This window comes from Cavia porcellus, unplaced genomic scaffold (genome assembly GCF_034190915.1).
Source record: "Cavia porcellus strain 051 isolate PalLab524CR breed Dunkin Hartley unplaced genomic scaffold, mCavPor4.1 scaffold_6, whole genome shotgun sequence".
NCBI classification, from domain to species: domain Eukaryota; kingdom Metazoa; phylum Chordata; class Mammalia; order Rodentia; family Caviidae; genus Cavia; species Cavia porcellus.
In genome coordinates, this window is record NW_026947489.1 from 60,896,302 (window position 1) to 60,914,805 (window position 18,504).

Genomic DNA, 18,504 nt, shown 5'->3' on the forward strand with positions numbered 1-18,504 from the left:
TGTCGTCTCAAAAAGACAAAAACAAAACTGGATGGAAGCACCCTACAAATACCCTTAAATTTTAGCCATAATAATTTTTTTAGTGCTAGTAATTGAACCCAGGGCCTCACACATGCTAGGCAAGGACTCTACCACTGAGCCACATTTGCAGACTAATGGGCCACGATGGACTAAAGGCAGACATATTTATAAGCCAAATATGAAATTACTTTTTATAAAACTTTAATTGCTATTAATTTATAAAACTTTAATTGCTATTTTTAAGTCTCACTAGAAATAGAGAAACAAATGACTATCAATTGTAAATAAAAAACTCATAAAAATAATTTACCAGTATGTCCAAACATTTTTAAATTTTTATGGCAATTTTTTATGTCAATAGATACAGCCATTTGCTGGTCTACCTAGTTGGGAGTGCAGAGACATTCACATTTTAAAAAGCTTCTAGTAGCTCTGCCTGTGTGCGTTCAACACAGTGCCAACCATGAGCAAGCACAGAGGCTTATGAACAATGGAGCCCGTGTCTCTGGCAGGTAACACTGCAGCCAGTGCCGCAGCGATGGCCTACACAAACAGTTGTGTGAGATGTGTGAGATGTGTTAGCGTGGTCAGATGTGTGTCTGTTTCCAAGAGACACGGGAGACGGCAAGACTGCACCCTTATCCGCAGAGCAGCCCTGGGCGTGGTAGTGTAAGGAACAGCAGTGTGGGTGTGCACAAGTTCACACAGAGTCTACTGGAGCAGGTCTACTTCTACACAGATGCTACGTATAGCTGTGTAAATCCTGAGCCTCAGAAATAGTCTGGAAAATCAGCAAAAATCAATACAAATGCTAGAATCTACAAAATGTGTAACTATAAAATATTTTATTTAAATATTGCAGAAACAATTCGTAATAAAAATCTGCTTGGTCTCTCCTGCAAACTCTGTAACTAGAGTTCACAAAGTGCCCTTTTACAGCGGAGAGATACATAGTCACCACTGCACCTCACAAGAGAAGCACAACGACAGTTCTGCAAAGGGCCCGTGGACTCCGTCGGCCTCTGTCACCTGTTTCCTCCTCTGGCACCCGTCCCTACAGCAGAGGCAAGCCCTGGGGTGACTGTCCCAACCAGGACTCCAGCTGCACCAGCACCAGCTGTGCCAACACCGCGGTAGTTCTCACAGTAAGAGCCCAGCACACGCACAGCAGTGCACCTTAATTAGGGGCCTCTCTCCCAGGGGAAGTTCAGTGTGCAGCCTGCAACCAGGAACGGGTCCTTGGACTGTGCTGCTGCAGCAGACTGCACATCTAACATTGAGGGCACCCTGAGCCCCAAGGAGAACCCAGCCTTCCCCCAATGCTCACCGTCTGTTCCAAAAGAGTAATGATGTGTCCAACAAGTACGATGTTTATAACTCACTTTATAAGCTGACTGACGCAAGCCTGGCTTACATCCTTGGGAGGAAAGAAACCTTGAAATGAATAAACCGTTGAGACACAGACAATGAAAAGTTTAATATTTTACTAAAAAACATTCAGATAGCTTACAAATGCCCAGGAACTCTTTCACTGGATGTGCCCTGACACTGATATAGAAGTGATTTTAGAACATAGCATCTTTCTGTTCTCCCCTGGACTTAGTCGGCTCAAAGTGTGGACTCCAATATCCAGTAAAAAAAATCAAAGCTTGCCACTAATACTAGCGTGGATAGAATCACCAGTGAAATTACAAAACAGCTGGCATCATGTTAAGCTTCTAGGTGCACAGGTCACACGCTGAGAAACCCACCCATCCAAGACTGGCGGCCTGTGCCAAGTGCTGCTCAGAGTCACAAAGTGAGCACTCATCTCCTGTAAAGCTATGCTGTGTCTTCAAAAGATGTGGAGCTCAGAAGGAAATGCGGAAGTATAAATGGGAAGTTTACTCAGTGCAACTTACACGGTTCAGATTAGATTTTCTTATGGTTTAGGTCTATGTGGAAATTTTTGTGTCAATAGATACAGCTTGTTTATACATTTCTTCCTTCCCCCTAAATATCTTCACATTGAATAATTTGGGGGAAATGTTGTTTACTGTTGTCTGAACACAGACAGCCCATCACCATGCACATGGTGCCTATGAACACACCCATTTATACGATTATATGACTAGGAACTGTGTGCAGAGCGGCCAACCTTTTATTTTTGCATGCACAGTGCTCAGGAGTCCAGCCTAATGAGTGAAAATGCAGAGCATATGTTACTGGGGTTTTTTGTTGTTTGTTTGTTTTGTCTCTTTTGAGACAGGGTCTCATTATGCAGTTCAGGCTGGCCTTGAACTCATTTTGTAGCCCAGGGTGGTCTTGAACTCATAGTAATCCTCCTGCTTCAGTCTCCCAAGTGTTGGGATTACAGGTGTGTGCCACCACGCCTGGCATATATGTTAATGTTTTTTGATCAGTGGACTCAGAGTCAAGAAACCATATCAATGATTATTTACAATGTAGCAGCTGAATGATTAGCAGATTATGTCATAGTGTAAACCTAAGTCTCACATCAAGAATGCCGACTTTGTAAGTTCTAGGTGTTGTGCTGGTAACTTATAGGCTTAATTTAGAGTACACAAAAATAACCAAAACCTGAAGAGTATGAGGAAAAAAGGGGCTCCTATCATTTAGCATCAACATTTCTCATACACATCATAGATACAGAGGGAATTAAGTGATTTTTTTAAAAAGAATACTTTTAAAAAGGGAGTGTATGTATAACCTATAAGGCAAAATCTAAATTACAAGTGTGCTCAACACTGGTAGCTGCATTATGAGAGGTAACACTGAGCCACACACAGGTCCGTTGCCCTCAGCCGTGATGACCTGCATGCTCTTACAGGGCGTTCTGTAACAAGCACAGAAGACGCTCCTGCAGCTTGTCACCAAGGCTCTAGGTCTTAAAGGATTTAGCATTTTTCCTTGGCTCAAAGTCTAGTGGAAATTCTGTAATCTAAATTGGAAAGTACACTTTTTATAGGGAAATAAAAAATGAATGTCCAGTTACTGTATTTCCAGTACGGCCACTGCAGGGAGAGACTCTGTGAGCTGCTTCTGCAGGCCCACAAACCTCCCTTGGTGCCAGGTGGCCCTGGCAGTGGGTGTCTCCATGGTGAATGACACATATGGGAACAAAGTCTTGTTCTGCCATTTCTGACATAGTTTTCACATCAGGATGACACCTCACTGACGAGAGCCACGGAGGAGTATACTTTCCTGTGTGTCTCCAGGAATCTGTGCTGCACGGGAAACTATTGAGTTTCCCTGAAAGCTGAGTTTAAAACACAAGATCAGCAGTAGCCAGATTCTTAGATTACAGCAGACACTGCTGGCCCAGGCCCTAAACATGCACCGAGGTCAGTGTGGAGATGCTCTCCATGTGCAGGTGGGGTATCAGGATGTGGACCTCTGACTCTTGCTTGCAGAACGCCTGCCGCCGGGGTCTCACAGTGCTTTCTGGTGCCCGTTTGCAGATGCTTTGGTTGCCTCTGAATCCCTTGAAGTATTCGATAAGTGAAGCTTATGCAGCCCTGCAGGAAAGTTAAGGAAAGGGTGAGCGGTGCTGTGCTGCTGAGTGACGGGAAAGGGCTGGGTGCTGGGGAGAAGAGTCTGGCGGGCGGAATGTGCAGTTTCATTGTGGAGGTTGTGGTGAGCTGGTCAAATGTAACTGAAGAAACACAGATTTCTTCTCCCTGCCAGCAGCTCCTTTCAAATGGCCTTAGCAGAAAGGAGCAGCTGAACAGGAAATCACTGAGGCACCGCACAATCTGCCACCATGGCTCAGCAGATGTGAGAGTGTAGGGCTCTTCTCAACCCAGGAAGCCTCTGAGTGTCACCACCATCACCACCATCAGCATCACAGGGCCCACTGAGGCTAAAAAGCGCAAGCCTCTTCTTGCATAGTCCCTCCCGCTTTCTCTCCCTCTCCTCTGACAAAGCTCTCCTAGCAAACTCATTTCTATCCCAAAATGCACTTCCCAGGGACCCAAACCTGAAGCATATATGGTCCCATTTTTGTTTAAAAGACACTTCTACATATGCACATGCAGGCAAATGTAAGCAAGGATACCAAAATATCAGGCATGTAATTTTTCAAAAAGCAATGGGAAAATTAACAGAAAAAAAAAATAAAGAATGGCAAAGGAACAAACTGAATATAAAAATACTTCACAAGTCAAAGTCATTTAGAGAATAAAAGAACCATCACTGCCTTTTCCCATGACATAAACTCCTATCTCACAGCACTGATTTACACTTGCTGCATGGAACAGCATTATGCCCTCACAGGAAGAGAAGGTAGAACACTGACAAAGCTTCAAGCACTTCGACAGGAAAGAATTCATTGTGACAATCAAGTCCATAAGCAGCACCTCTACAGGGAAGATTCTGAGGAAACAATTCCCATGTGGCTCAGACCCTATTGAGGCCTCAAAAACTAAGTTGAAAAAGACTGTTTGTGATAATCTTCCTGACTATCAGACAATTTCCTATCACATTTCCTTACACCAACACAGCATTCTGAACTTTAAACATTCTGTCATCTGCATGTCTGAATGACAGAAAAGTAAAATTGAGTCTTTCTGTGGCATTTGGGAAGGGAAAAAAAATCCAAAAGCAACAAAAATGGTTCTGGCCCCAGGAATGGCCAAACCACTAAGTGGCCAGAGGAGGAGCCAGCTGTCAAGACGGGAAACAGCACTAACACATGCCCCCTGGCTTGTCCCATCGCTGGTACCTGCACAACTGACCCATCAGGCAGCATATACAACTGGTGGCACAAGTGATATGATCATGCATGGGGCAGTCATGCATTCACCACACATGGCCTAAGCTGCCCAGCAGCAAAACATACAAATTACAGCCTCATCGCGAACAGTTAGAGCCATGCTTATGAGAAAAGCCACTGAGCACAGTGGGTCAAGGAAGATGGGCTGGGTTCATTTCTGAAACCTGAGTATGATCTAAACAGTCCATTCTGGAAAACCACAGTGTCCCTCTTCTGCAGAGGGTTCAGCGACACCTCCCTGACACCACCTTCACTGTAGCTGTTATGTTCCAGGGACGCTGTGACATAGAGACTATTACAATCCTTGGACATAGCAGCAGCAGGTGGGGGTGGGGGAGACTACAAGAAGGAAAAAAGGAGAGAAGAGGAAACTAGGAAAACTAAAACAAGACAAAACAAGAAATGGGAGGACAGGATAGGAGAGAAGAGGAGAGGAGAGAAAGGGGAGTGGAGGGCAGGGGAAGGGAAGGAAGGGGAGGGAAAAAGAAAAGAGAAAAAAGACTAAAAGAGAACATAATAAAAGTGAAAAGACAGAGAAAAAGAATATAAACACATGCCTGTAATCACAAAGCCCAGGAGGCTGAGGCAGGAGAATCATCATTTTTTTTTTTTATCGGTACCGGGGATCGAACTCACGACCATGCGCTTGCCAGGCAGGCACTTATGGTGCTGAGCTAAATCCCCAGTTCCAATCACCATGCTTTTGAGGCTAGTCTGGGCTACACAGTGAGTTCAAAGTCAGTCTAAACTAAAGAGTAAGTCCCTATCTCAAAAAAAAAAAAAAAAAAAAAAACCTTACTATATATATATATATATATATATATATATATAGTAAGTTTCAGAATCAAACTATGACTCTCCATGAAGTCATGTTTATACTTAGGAAGCTTTTCAATGCATAAACTGCCCCAGAAGAACATGCTAGCGGACAATGGAAAACATTTAGAAAGAAAAGTAACTGTATATATCACATAGTTTCACATGCTCTTGGACATCGCATTGCTTCTGTGGTCAAGAAACTGACCACAGAGGAGCTCTGCCTGCACCGGGTCCCCTTTACTCCTTTAACCCTGGCACCCCAGGCTGTCTTGGCAACTGCTGGCCGCCACAGCCACTGCAGGGAAGGAGTGGAGTCCATCTGACATAATGGAGGCTGAATCTTGCTGCTATTACAACAGCCCTGAAAAGGCTTAATTCTAAATATCCAACAAGAGAACTGCTTGAGTCCCACTTCATCCTGCAGCTTTTGATATTGCCAGCATTATAAAACCTAGGCATTAAAGTTTACGAAATTTATCTGGGGCTCTGATTGAAAGGAGATGTAGCTTTTTCTTTTCATGACAATACTCCAATCAGTCATCCCTCTCACAGGGCACAGTCAAAGCAAAGCTGACAATCTGAAGTCTCCTTTCCTTCCAATCATCACACTTCCAAGCACCAAGGCTGGGAAGGATTGGGAGCATGAGAAGCTTGATCACTGCTCATACGGTTTAAGTTATCTGAATTATGAACCATAATGAACCAATCAATAAGTTGCCTTTTGAAATTGTTAAAACCACAAGGGTTTTATAAGCATTTAAATCATGTCACTAAGATAAATAAGTTAATGTTAGGATTTTCTATAATAAATCACTGACTGTCCTACTTTCATGATAAATTACAAACCCCAACCCCAAGACAGTTTACATTGTCCAGTTCCCCTAAGGTATGGAACTTGAAAACATTTAGCATTAATATGGAAGCATGAAAAATATATTCACAGCCTCCAACAGTTTGAATACAATCAGTGACATGATTCTACATGAGTGGTGGTCAAGAATTTGACTTCTAAGGTTGTACACATTTAGAAACTGAATGAATGAAGACTTACTGTTAACTAAAAATGCAACGCATGGTCATTAATCAGCAGAAAGAGACAGAAATACCCATACCCCTCAGGATTACCTAGGGCCTTGAAAAGTTCTTCTCGTACAGCAGAGGTGAATTTTCTGACCAGACACAATGTTGTCACAATGGCAAAGAGTAGATTGTAGGACAGAACAATATAGAAATTTCCCAGCCAATTAAACCTTCCGAAGTCTCCAAGGAGGTCAAACCTAGTGATTCCTGTTGAAGAAAAATAACGGAGCCTTAGTAAAGTCAGTTTGTGACATGAAGCAGTATTCATCAGATCAAATCCTACACACGACCTCAGGTTTGCTCCTGGGATGAGGGCGCTCATGAATGACCCTAGTTTACACTGTGTCACTGTTGCACAGTGGCCACCTCTGGCCAGCCCCGATCTACTTCACATATGAGCCTGTTAGGTGCAAGTGAACCACAGCAGGCGAGTACCCACAAGTATTCCTGCAAGTGGCTCGGAACTCATGCCACTTGCTTCTCACAGGGGAGGATGAGTGACCGTTCTCACTGGAGCAGGATGACTGCGACCGATCGAAGGAAACCAGAGCCTGATGAGGGGCTGTCTGAGCCCACACTCCTGCCACCCACTGCTGCCTATGAGGCATCCTGGAAAGGAGGGCTGAGTCCCCTCTGCAGACAGTGTGCCCTCTAGGGCGCTTGCTCCCAGTTAAGTTTTTGCGTAGTGCGCATGGCCTGATTCCTCTTTGACTTACTTATTGCCTACTTTCCCCCTCCCTTAAACGCTATGAGAACAGTGACTTCGTTCCACTCATAATTCCAAAGCCCTAGAGCAACACCTTACATATTCTCCATATTTATTACATAAATGAGTAAATATAATAATTTTTTCCATATAAAACATTGTTAATCTGAATTTAATGCTACAGGCTTGTAAAGTAAGAAGGCAAGCAAGAAATGCAGTGGGATTACACCATATATCCACATTTCAATTACTTGAACTCACCATACATTTTTTTAAAACCTTTTTTTATAAACAGTTTAAATAGTTGGTCTGTTCAGTGAACATGTGCCCCAGGTCCAATACTCATTGGACAGATTATATAAGAGAGAAGACCTTCCTATTCACTGATAGGGAATAAATCCCAATGTTCAGAAGGTTGGGTGAGTAAGGGCCAAGAGGGTCCTAAGTGTCTTCAAGGGAGAGACTGCAAAGCTACACAGGTGCCATCTAAAATTTAACTCCAGAATGCTACAAGGATACTGTAGGATGCTAAACACCACTGCAGACCTCAGCTGATGTCTCAAACGCCTCTGACACAGTCTCATGGCTTCAGCTGGCTTGAACTTGATGCTCAGCTCCATCCCTGGCACATACCCCCCACCTCTCACAAGTCCCCAGGACTGTGCCAGAGAATGGGAGCAGATGATGAGGAGAACCTGCTGCAGTCCCTCCAACAGGAGATTCATGTAGGTGAACTGGAAAACAGTCCTTGAATATTTCTAACAACAAAAGATTGGTGACAATGTAGAATAACATGCCTTTTAAGGAAAGTCAAAACCCAGACACCAGCAGAGTATACAGCACTTGCCACATCATTCTAAGATGATGGCAACAAGCCTGGCTGCAGTTTCTCTTCTGTAAGCATAACAAACCTTCTTTGCTGCCAGTAACAGATATCTAGTTGTAAGTTTCATTTTTTAAATAAAGTTGCATTTAATTGCACCTAGCAAGTTATCTTTAAGCAAGTTACAATCCTATTGTAATAAGTGCTGGTGCCTAGAGGGCCCAGACAGTTTACTGACCTTCAGAGCTAAGGACCCTTGCACAGCCTGGTGCAGCTAAAGTATGGGTGCTCACATGCACACTGACCTCCACATCCCCCAGGATCTTTTGTGGAGAGACTACAGGGTCCACAACAGAAATCCCCACAGCTCCACTGGAGTCCTGCCTGCTCTCAAAGGCTTCTGCACAGCACCCACTGTATTTAACAATCACAAACTGCCAGTACCTATGTACCCTTCACTAACAGACAGAGCACTTTAGGAGCTGTAGCAGTAAAGCACACACAAGGCCTAATGTTTTCTCCAGAGTTCAATGACCATCTTCAGGGACCTGTGCAATGTGCAAACTCCACACAGAAACCACAGTGAATGCTGGCCATGGCCTGTGCCTCTGCTGTGAGAAAGGGGGACCACTAAGCAAGCACAGGAATGGGGGGAACAGCAGAGCTTACACAGGGGCTCCACACTTGGCAACCAAGTCAGCATCCAGTCCCAACAAGGACGCTCTGCCAGGCCAGGCCAAGCTGCCATTAAATCCCTGGGCTCTAGAGAAGTCTCAGGTGGACACACATGGCCTCTTGGTAGTGCACAGAGGAACCACACAAAGGGACTAGTTCTGAGGACACTGCCATTTCAATGTTAACTGATGCAAAATCTACCCAGATCAACTAATAGGTTATTCTGGAAAACTCACACAACTCTTTAATTCTGAAATCTACAAAGAATAGACAATCATTTCTCTAAACTCCTAGTCAAGAGGTTTTTGCCACAATGATAAATTACAAAACATACTTTTTGGAGCTGGGGATGTGGCTCAGTTGTAGCACTCTTGCTTGCATGCACAAGGACCAGGGTTCAATCCCCAGGACCAAAAATATAAATTTAATTTAATTTAAAAAATAAATTTCAAAACTGAGAGGGATTATCATCTTAAAAAAGTACTTTTCAAACTAAAAGTACTAACATTTAACAAAAAGTAACAATACTCAAAGCCTCAATTTAATAGCACTTATTACGCCTATGTCAAACTTCAAACTTTAAACCTTAAGACAGTAAATTTTAAAATGCTAGTAATAAAGAGTCAACCATCAGACTTCTAAATGTTTGTATCCACTCAGAAGTCGACTTTGGTATGAGGTAAGCTATGCACCAGGTAAGGCTCCATCAGTGAGGCATCAGCAAAGCAGGGGTCATGTGATCAAGGTCTTCACTGGAGTAAGGGATCCTTCATGACAAGCTGCACACCAGCTCCCTCATGAGGGTTCAAAAGAAAATGTTTCACGTGTAATTCTTTGCGTGACAATCTCCTATTCACACCTTTAAAAGAATAGGCAGAACACAACCTCACACTAAGGAAGAGCTGGTTACTCCACCTGCAGTGTGAGTCAGACTTGTGCTCTGCCCACCTGAGTCCACTTCCTCACTCAGCACGCACAGCCACGCCCCCTCCCCAATCCCACAGTCCCAGAAGAGCACTCATATGCCAGGCATGGGGACTTCACAGGGAGTGCCACACGCTGCCCTGAGACAGACAGCTGATACAGTACTCATGATTTAGATGTCAGGCTGCTCAACAGACACAGACATCTTGTTATCAAAACTAAATGAATCATACTGTCTTTATTAAATCATTTGGATTGTTTTCTGTCTCTGGACTCAAAGGTTAGTTTAAATTATAAACAAAACTAGGCTTTTAAACTCCCTTCTCTAAATCGGACTTTTGAATCAGTTTCCAAAAGATACCAACAAAAAATAAAAGCAATCATTTTACACATTGTTACTTTTATGTACATAGGCTTACCGTTGATTGTTTTATTTATCAAAATACAAAGTCAGTCTAAAACTTTAATACAGGTCTCACTTTGGGACTAGAATAGAAGATGATACTATTAAACCAAAGGCTTCAACTTCTGGTTCACTTTTACTGTGGAAGTATATTTTTGTTAAATTATATCAGTTAGAAATATGGTATCACCTTTAGTGGCAACCAAGATACAGCAAAAGTGATTACAGCTTCTCTCTTAACCCGAATAAACTAAAAAACCAAATGAAATATATGAAGCAATGGTTTTCAAGACCCTAGAAATCAGGCCATGAAGAGCAGTGACTCCTAAGACACAGAAATAATCCAGAGGGCCCCGTAAGTGGCACCACTGGCTACATAAAGAAGCCCCAACAGGGCAGTTCAGTGTGGAGACAACTCAGCAGCTCAGGGCCCCTGGGGACTGAGAGCACATGCAGGGGCGCAACCAGCCCAGAAAGGCACAGCAACAGGATGCAGAGTGAGATCGCCCAGTTATCATCATGTTCCTTATACTACTAAGGCTAGAAGAGAAAATACACTTACTAAGAAGATACAAAATCACGTGAAATTTATTTCTACAAAGGAAAATTACAATGTAAACTAGTAGATAAGGTTATAGTTGGCAGAAGAGGTTAGCAAACTCCAAGGCACAGCTACAGAAACAAAGAGGAAGCGCAGAGGGCAAAACAATTCAACAGAAGAAGCACCAGCAACCTGCAAGCTACTTGCACAAGGCTGGTGTGCTTGTGGTCACAGTCCCCAAAGGAGAACAAAGATAAATTACAGGAAGAAACAATGGCTGAACTTCATCTAGACGGGATAAAAACGATACACTTACAGAGCAAAGAAGCGCAAGGAACTCAAAAAAAGTAAGAAATTGGAGAAAAGTGATACCAAAGTACAAAGTAAGCTACTTTTTTAAAAGAAAAAGAAAAGTTGCTGAAAGGAAAAAAAACTCACCAAAAAAAGAGAACAAAAGTGATATTCAAAGAAAGTTTCTTGCCTAAAACAATGCAAAGGACAAAACAATTAAGCAGCAGTTTTAAAGTACTGAAAAAGAAAAAGTAATAAAAAATTTCATAGCCAGTAAAAACACCTTTCAAAAATAAGGCAATGTAAGCACATTTTACACATACAAAAAGCAAAAATTCATTATCAGTAGGCCCGCATGCAAACAAAGAGTGTTAAAGGGGTCCTTGAGGCAGAGGGAAAATGAGGTCAGAAGTAACCTGGACAGACATGAAGGGTAAGAAACGGCAGAAGTGATCAGTACATAGCAAATACAAAACACTTCTTAAATCTTCTTAAAAAAGACTACTGGGGATGTCACTCAGTGATAAAATGCTTGCTCAGCATAACTAGGGTCTGGGTGTAAACCCCAGTATTACTAAAGAAACAAAAGGAAACCATCACGATAAAACCAGAAACAAAGTCAATACTCTGAGAGGCTAAAAGCTCACCAGGCAGAGTTTGCTCCCAGGAAGATCCCAGATGTACTGCAGCTCAAGAGACCAATAGCCTTCGGAGTATGGCAGGTCTTCCGCTGCCCTGGCACTGAAGGGCCCAAGACTTCTGGGAACGTGGGCACAGCTGCCTGAGGTTCCACCATCCCAGTGCCCAGACCTGCTCTAGTCATGCTGCTCCCAGGGTGCCAACCCTAAGACCTAGCAGAGTGTTACACAGGCCTATAATCCTGCCTCCCACCACCAGTGCTGTACCTGTGCTGGGAGCCTGCTGGGGTCAGCCATAGGCCTCGGTGCTGGCCACTGACATGGCAGTGCAACTGCCTGTAGCAGGTCCAGCCCCTGCATGCTTCTGGCCCAGAGGCACCAAGAGCTCAACAGCCCTTACGTCACACAGAAGCCCAGTAAATTTCACTGCTCAGTACCACACCTGCCCAGGCCATGGGACTGCTGGCCCCGGCCCCAGCCAGTGCCCTCAGAAATTCTTGGCTTGGTACTCTCTACCATTATGCCTAGTGCAACAGCAGGCTCCCCGACAGTCCCCAGCCAGTGTCCCCATGCTCTCCCCAGCTCCACATGGGAAGAGCTTTCCCATTCAGACAGCCCTTCAAGTCTGGAAGGCGTGACTGCTTCTCCAGATGCAGAGATGCCAACACAGAGATACAGAAGGTGCAAACCCAGGAAACGTGACCCCACCAAAGGAGTATATTCAAATTCCAATCAATAAATCAATTGAGCAATCAAAGGAAATCCTCAGACTGCCTGACAAAGACTTCAAAATAATCATTCTAAAGAAACTCATCAAGGTACAAGAGAATACACAAAACAATTCAATGAGATAAGAAAAATAATACAAGAACAAAATGAGAAATTAAAGAGAAAACATAAAAAAAAGTGCCAGCAGTAATTCTGGACCTGAAGAATACCATGAAGAAATAAAAATTCAACAGATCTTCAATAGCAGATTTGTTAAAGAAAATGCTGTGTGAATCTGAAGACAGGTCATTTGAAAGAGAAAGAAAAAAAACAAGAATGAAAAAGAGTAAAGAAAACCCATGGACCTTAAAACACCACCCAGCAAGTCTATATGTCAGCAGCTGTTTCAGAAGGGACAAAGAGAACTGGTAGAAAACTTAAACCCACTGAACTCTGAACAGGATCAACATAAAAGCGTGTTCCACATTGAGGCACACTATAGCCAAACTGCGAAAAAGACAGAGAATTTTAAAACAGCATGAAAAGAGCAGCTCGTCTCATATAAGGGGAAGACAGATTCCTCAGCAGACTTTGTAAACCAACAGAAGGGCTGATGCACTCAGTGTGCTCAAAAAGAAACCGTCAACCAAGAGCAGTATCCTTGAAGAGGTGACAGCTTTTCCAAGACAAAAATGGAGAGAATCGGGAGCCGGGAATATAGCTCAGTGGCATAAGCACCTGCCTAGCAAGCCTAAGGTCATGAGTTCAATTCCTGGTACAAGGGGCAAAAAGGACAATAAAAATGGAGGGAATCACTACTTGGACCTGTCTTATGAGAAATGCTTTCTTTAAAAAAGTTCTTTGTATTGGATATAAAAAAGACTAAGGAGAAATGTGAAGGCAAATGAAACATAAAAATCTCACTGGTAAAGGTAAGAATCAAATATAAAATAATATAAAACTGTAACAGTTATAAGCAAACTGTTAAATCTTGATGTAAAAATTAGGAGACAAGAGTATGAAGAATAATTATATAAAAATTTGCTAATGAAATCACAGCAAATATAAGTAAACTGACTTCATACACATTAAGTAGGAGATGAAAAGTGTACTGTAGTCTCATTAAACAAGTTGTTATATTAAAACAAACAATTATAACTGCAAAAGGATTCACGTAAGTCTCACAGGAATGACAAAGGTAAAACCTATAGTAGACACAAAAAAGATAACAGAAAGGTATTACACCAAATCACTACAGAACAATCACATAACAAAAGAAGATACCAAGAGATGAATAAAGAACTGTAAAACAACAAAATATCAACAAGTCCTACTTCCCTATAATTACTTTAACTGTAAATAGACTAAACCTTCCCCCCAACTGAGAGGCAGGTAGGGACTGAGAACCTAACCAGGTGATAAAGTGCTTGCCCGGTATGCATGAGAACCCAACTAGCTGTGGAAAAGAAAGAAGTGAGAGAAAAAGAAGAAAGAAAAACGGGGGGAAAGGGTAACAGGATGAGAAAAACAAACTCCAATGATACACTGCCTCCAAACTCATTCTATATAAAAAGAAACATATAGGCTAAAAGCGAAAGGATGAAAAAGATACTCCACGCTAATGATAACCAACTGAAAGCAGAGGTAGATACACTAGTATCAGGCAAAGCTTAAGGCAAAATATGTCTCAAAAAGCAAAGCATACCATCAGTGACTCAAAGGCTCTAGTCAATAGAAAGACACAACACACACACACATATACACACACATGCAGTCCTGCCACAGAAAACTTAACACGCGAAGTACATGTCAACAAAGGTTGAGAGGAAAACAGACAGCAGCAAGTGACAGCGGATTTCAGCATCCTGCCTTCAGTGATGCCCAGGACATTAAACAGGAAGTCAGTAAGGAAGCAGCTAAGCTGAACAACATTCTAAAACAAACAGTGCTAACAGAGACATACAGAACTTTCTACACGATGCCAGCACATTACACATTTTTCTCAAGTGCACATGGAACATTTTCAGGATAAATTACATTAGGTAACAGAATAATTTTTAATAAATTTAAGAAAACTGAAATCATATCAAGTATGTATCTTCTCACACACTCTAGTGGAATGAAACCAGAAATCAGTAACAGAAAGAAAACAGGGGAGAAAGTTTTACTATGAAAACAAGGCAATATACCACAAGGTTAAAAAATGAAATCAAAGGGAAAGTTTAAAATACCAAGACAAACAAAAATGAAAATACAATTTAATAAAGTTTATGGGATGCCTGAAGAACAGTACTAAGAAGGAAGTGTAAGGTGATAAATGTCTACATTTTCTCAAAAGATTCAATTAACAAGCTAGCTTTAAATTCAAAGAATTATAAAGAAAAATCTAAACCCAAAGTTAGCAGAAACAAGAAAATAACAGAGGTTAAAGCAGAAACAAATGAAATTTAAAAAAAAACATTTTTCAAAATCTACAAAACTAAATTGATTTTTTTGAAAGACACTGATGAACTCTTGCTAGGGTAATAAAAAGTGAAAGTAAGGACACTGTAATAGATGACAGAATTAAAAAGGGTATTAGGGACTATTCTGAACAACTATTTGCCAATAAATTAAATAACTTAGAAGAAATGGATGAATTCTCAAAACACACAACCTACCAAGAGTGACTCCCAAGCAGTGCTTTTCCTCAAGCACACTGCTCCAACGGGAAAGGACACAGTGCGACATGAGGCTGACATGGCCTTCTGTGAGCAGGGAGGGTGGGAGACAAGGGCAGCAGGAGGGCATCTGGAAGACCCTGCCCACTCGGCGCCAGCCCCAGTCCTGAGCAGCTGGCAGATGGGGGACAAGCTGGATTCCTCCAGGCAGCACTCGTGGCAGGAGAGGCACGGTGCACAGATGTGAAGGTAGGCAAGGGGCATGCTTGCCAACACTGACCGCTGGCCTACATTAACAAGAGCACAGGATATGCAGGACAGGTGATGCTGGTGCGGCCAGGCATACATGGCCAAGGTCCCACCTACGCCCCCTGGCTGTAATCTGAATGTAAGTTCTCAGTGCCTTGGAATTCAGCCCTTATATAACAACCGGACTGGGCAGAGGCCACCAGATGAGGCTCTTCTGGTAGGGTCCTCCCTCTGCTGCAGACTAGTGACATACCCTCCTCCCCTCCCCCTCCTGCCCTGGAAGACAAGTGAGACACTCAAAGCCTTGGAGGTAGGAGAGTGCTGTGCCGGGAAACACACAAGAGGACAGTATTTGCTAAATATCTACTGAATAAGGGCTTTCCTTCAACTAATTTACTAAGGTGAAATTCACACACATAGCATTAACACCCGCAGTGTTGAACAATTGTCACCTTTACCTAACTCTGATACAGATGAGCCAACCCAAAGAAAGGCCTGCGCTGGGAACAGTTTCCCACTTCCCCATTACCCTCACAACCACTAACCTACTATCTCCTCTACCTCTTTTGGGATGTTTTGTATAAATGAAATTACACAATAGGTAACCCTTTGGGTCCGGTTTATTTCAATGAACATAGTGCTTTTAAGATTCATCCATTCTGTACCACATAACACCAGTAAAACACCTCCCTCCATCTTTTACTTTGTCTGGATTGCCAGGAATCAAACCCAGGGCCGTCCATGTTAGGCAAACTTTCTCACTGAACTAAACCTGTGGCCCTCTTTTCCTCATGTGGAAAAGGAGACCATGATATGGGCCAGCATAATCATTAGGAATGTGCAGTTTGTGGTGTGATCGTACTCACACAGCACAGGCATCACCGTCCACTGCCAGCCAGCATTTCCCTCACCCTGCACCCTAAACCCCACGCCTTGTAAACACCTTCCCACTCTTCTTCCTTTCAGCACAACACCCACAGTTCTACTTGCCACCTCTAAGGACCGGGTTGCGCTAGGTACCTCTAAGAGGTACCCAGAGGCATCTGTCTTTTTATGACTGGCTTACTTCACTCGGAAGCCATTCCTTTTTATAACTGAGTAACTGTATTCTGTCTTATTTATGCACCATAATTTGTTTATTCATTTATCTGATGATCAACAGCTTGGTTGTCTCCACCTTTGGCTCCTGTTATAAGGGTCTTTTAAAATAATTAAACCACAACACATGTCAGACAAGCTTGTAAGATGGAATGAGCTGGGTATGGCAGTGCATCCCTACAATCCTGGAACTTTGGGAAGCTGAGGCATCAGGTCCACAAGTTCAAGACCTGCTTGTGCAGCTCAGTAATTTAGTGGCTACTGACTCAAAAACAAAACAAAAAAGCAGGAACAGGCAGGTGGAGATGTAGTTCAGTCCCAAGGTCCTAGGTTCAATGCCTAATACTACAAAAGAAAAAAATAGGGTAGAAGAGGACAACTGGGATATCCTAGTCTATAGACTCTGAGGACAACCCGCCCACCAACAGGCAGCAGGCACAAGTATCACAAATGCCATAAGGGACAAAAAGATGCAGAAACAGTGTCATGTTCTTAAAGAAAAGTAATGTTTCTTGAAAAAGCCAATACACGTGAGTCTTACACTATGTTGAAAGTGCAAGAATCTTTCCTTTGAGTGTGTGGCAGGATGTGGTTCAGCCACAGGGAATGTGCAGGCTTGGATAGGTAGAGAAAAATCATGAGGAGAGGCTGTGGGAGTGTGCAGGCCACAGCCATGAGGTGGGAATGGGCTTGCAGTCTTCCTGATGACTGTTCATGCTACCAACTCACACTATCTAATCCAAAGGCAATTTAACTTAGGAGCCCCACTGAGCTACAGTATGTGAACCTGAGCACAAACTATAAAATCCAGTGAAGGAGAATGGTGGTCAGAGTCCAAGAAGCAGCTCGTTTTCCAAGACTGGAACCTCTGCATCTTCCCAGGGAGTTGGCGGGCCTCTGCAGTCCTCTTGAAGGAACTCTCCAGAGACACCTCCAGGGCGTCACACCAACACAGAGAAATGAAGTACTTCCTAAATCTCTCAGTTTACCTTCAGGGCTTCTAATTCACAGTGCTCAATCTACTTCACCAACATTTCTCTCACAATGAAATATTAAAAAGAAAACCATGCACTCAGCTATTTATGCCTCTTTTTCATTTTTTAAAAGGAGAACGGGTAAAAAAGGGGGGGTATAGAACTACTGATAGGATGAAACTGAACACTGCTACTTGGTATCTGCTGCAAAATGGCTAAGGTGTTGGCCATAACTCGCAAGTTTCTGGTTTGGCCTCCTGGACAGAAGTGTTCCAAAGACTACAGAGACAGTGATTCTGCTTTCACAACTCCCATGCGGGGTGGCAGTGGAACCCTTGTGCAGCACAGAATGAGGCTCGCCAGCTTAGCTCGGGTGGGAGTAGGGAGATTAAAGGTTTAGAACAAGTGATGGGGGCAGTCACAAATCAGTTGTCTTACTTTTCTCTCATAGTGGAGATAAAATACTTGATGTCCAAAGTGAAGCAAAGGAAGGTTTATTTCTTACAGTTTTGGTGGTTTTAGTCCATACTCAGCTGGCTCCAAGGCAGGATGGCATGGCAGGGCGGCCGTTACTGACCACCACAAAGAGCAAGAGGAAACAGAGGAAAAGGATAAAGAGATGACTTCTTTCCGCCTTACACTGAATGCTGGCTCCACCCTTGGGCAGCTGCAGCACTCACATCAATCCTACCGCCAGGCAACAAACCAATCACAAATGCCAAACTCGGCCACGTCTGTAACTGCATGAGGCTTGAGGAGGGCGGGGAATCTGAACACAAATCATAACAGCAGCATAAGATACAATTCAGGAGTAGCAAAAAGAGGGCAATGATGATCAGAGATAAGAAAAATAGGATCCAATCCGGGGGCAAGATTAAATACAGCAAAGCCATGGTACAATTAAAATAAAAAACAGAATCCTCAAAACTAGACAACTGAGAAGCCACCAGTGACCTACACATAAAGATATAATTAAGTGTTTTGTTTAAAATTCATTTGAGAATGCTGAGCTCTGATGGAGTTCTTTTAACTCCCATTGGATAGCATAGAGTCAACAAGAGGAACAAGAAAGCCAACAGAAGTAGAAACAAAGTCACATGCAGGTGAAAGTTAAAATCTC

General features: G+C 42.9%; 1 protein-coding gene across 4 annotated transcripts in view; it reads right to left on the reverse strand.

The window, feature by feature from the left end:
* Nucleotides 1-1,479: 1,479 nt before the first annotated feature.
* Lmbr1 (limb development membrane protein 1) overlaps nt 1,480-18,504 on the reverse strand; it is a 142,922-nt gene continuing 125,897 nt past the window's right edge. For all 4 annotated transcript variants that reach the window (XM_003469463.5, XM_063250834.1, XM_063250835.1 and 1 more), the window contains 2 exons: nt 6,740-6,901; nt 1,480-3,539 (listed from right to left, as the gene is read on the reverse strand). In XM_003469463.5, coding sequence (XP_003469511.2) covers nt 3,454-3,539; nt 6,740-6,901 — 248 coding nt within the window. In that variant the 3' untranslated portion in view covers nt 1,480-3,453. The remainder of the gene's footprint in view (nt 3,540-6,739; nt 6,902-18,504) is intronic.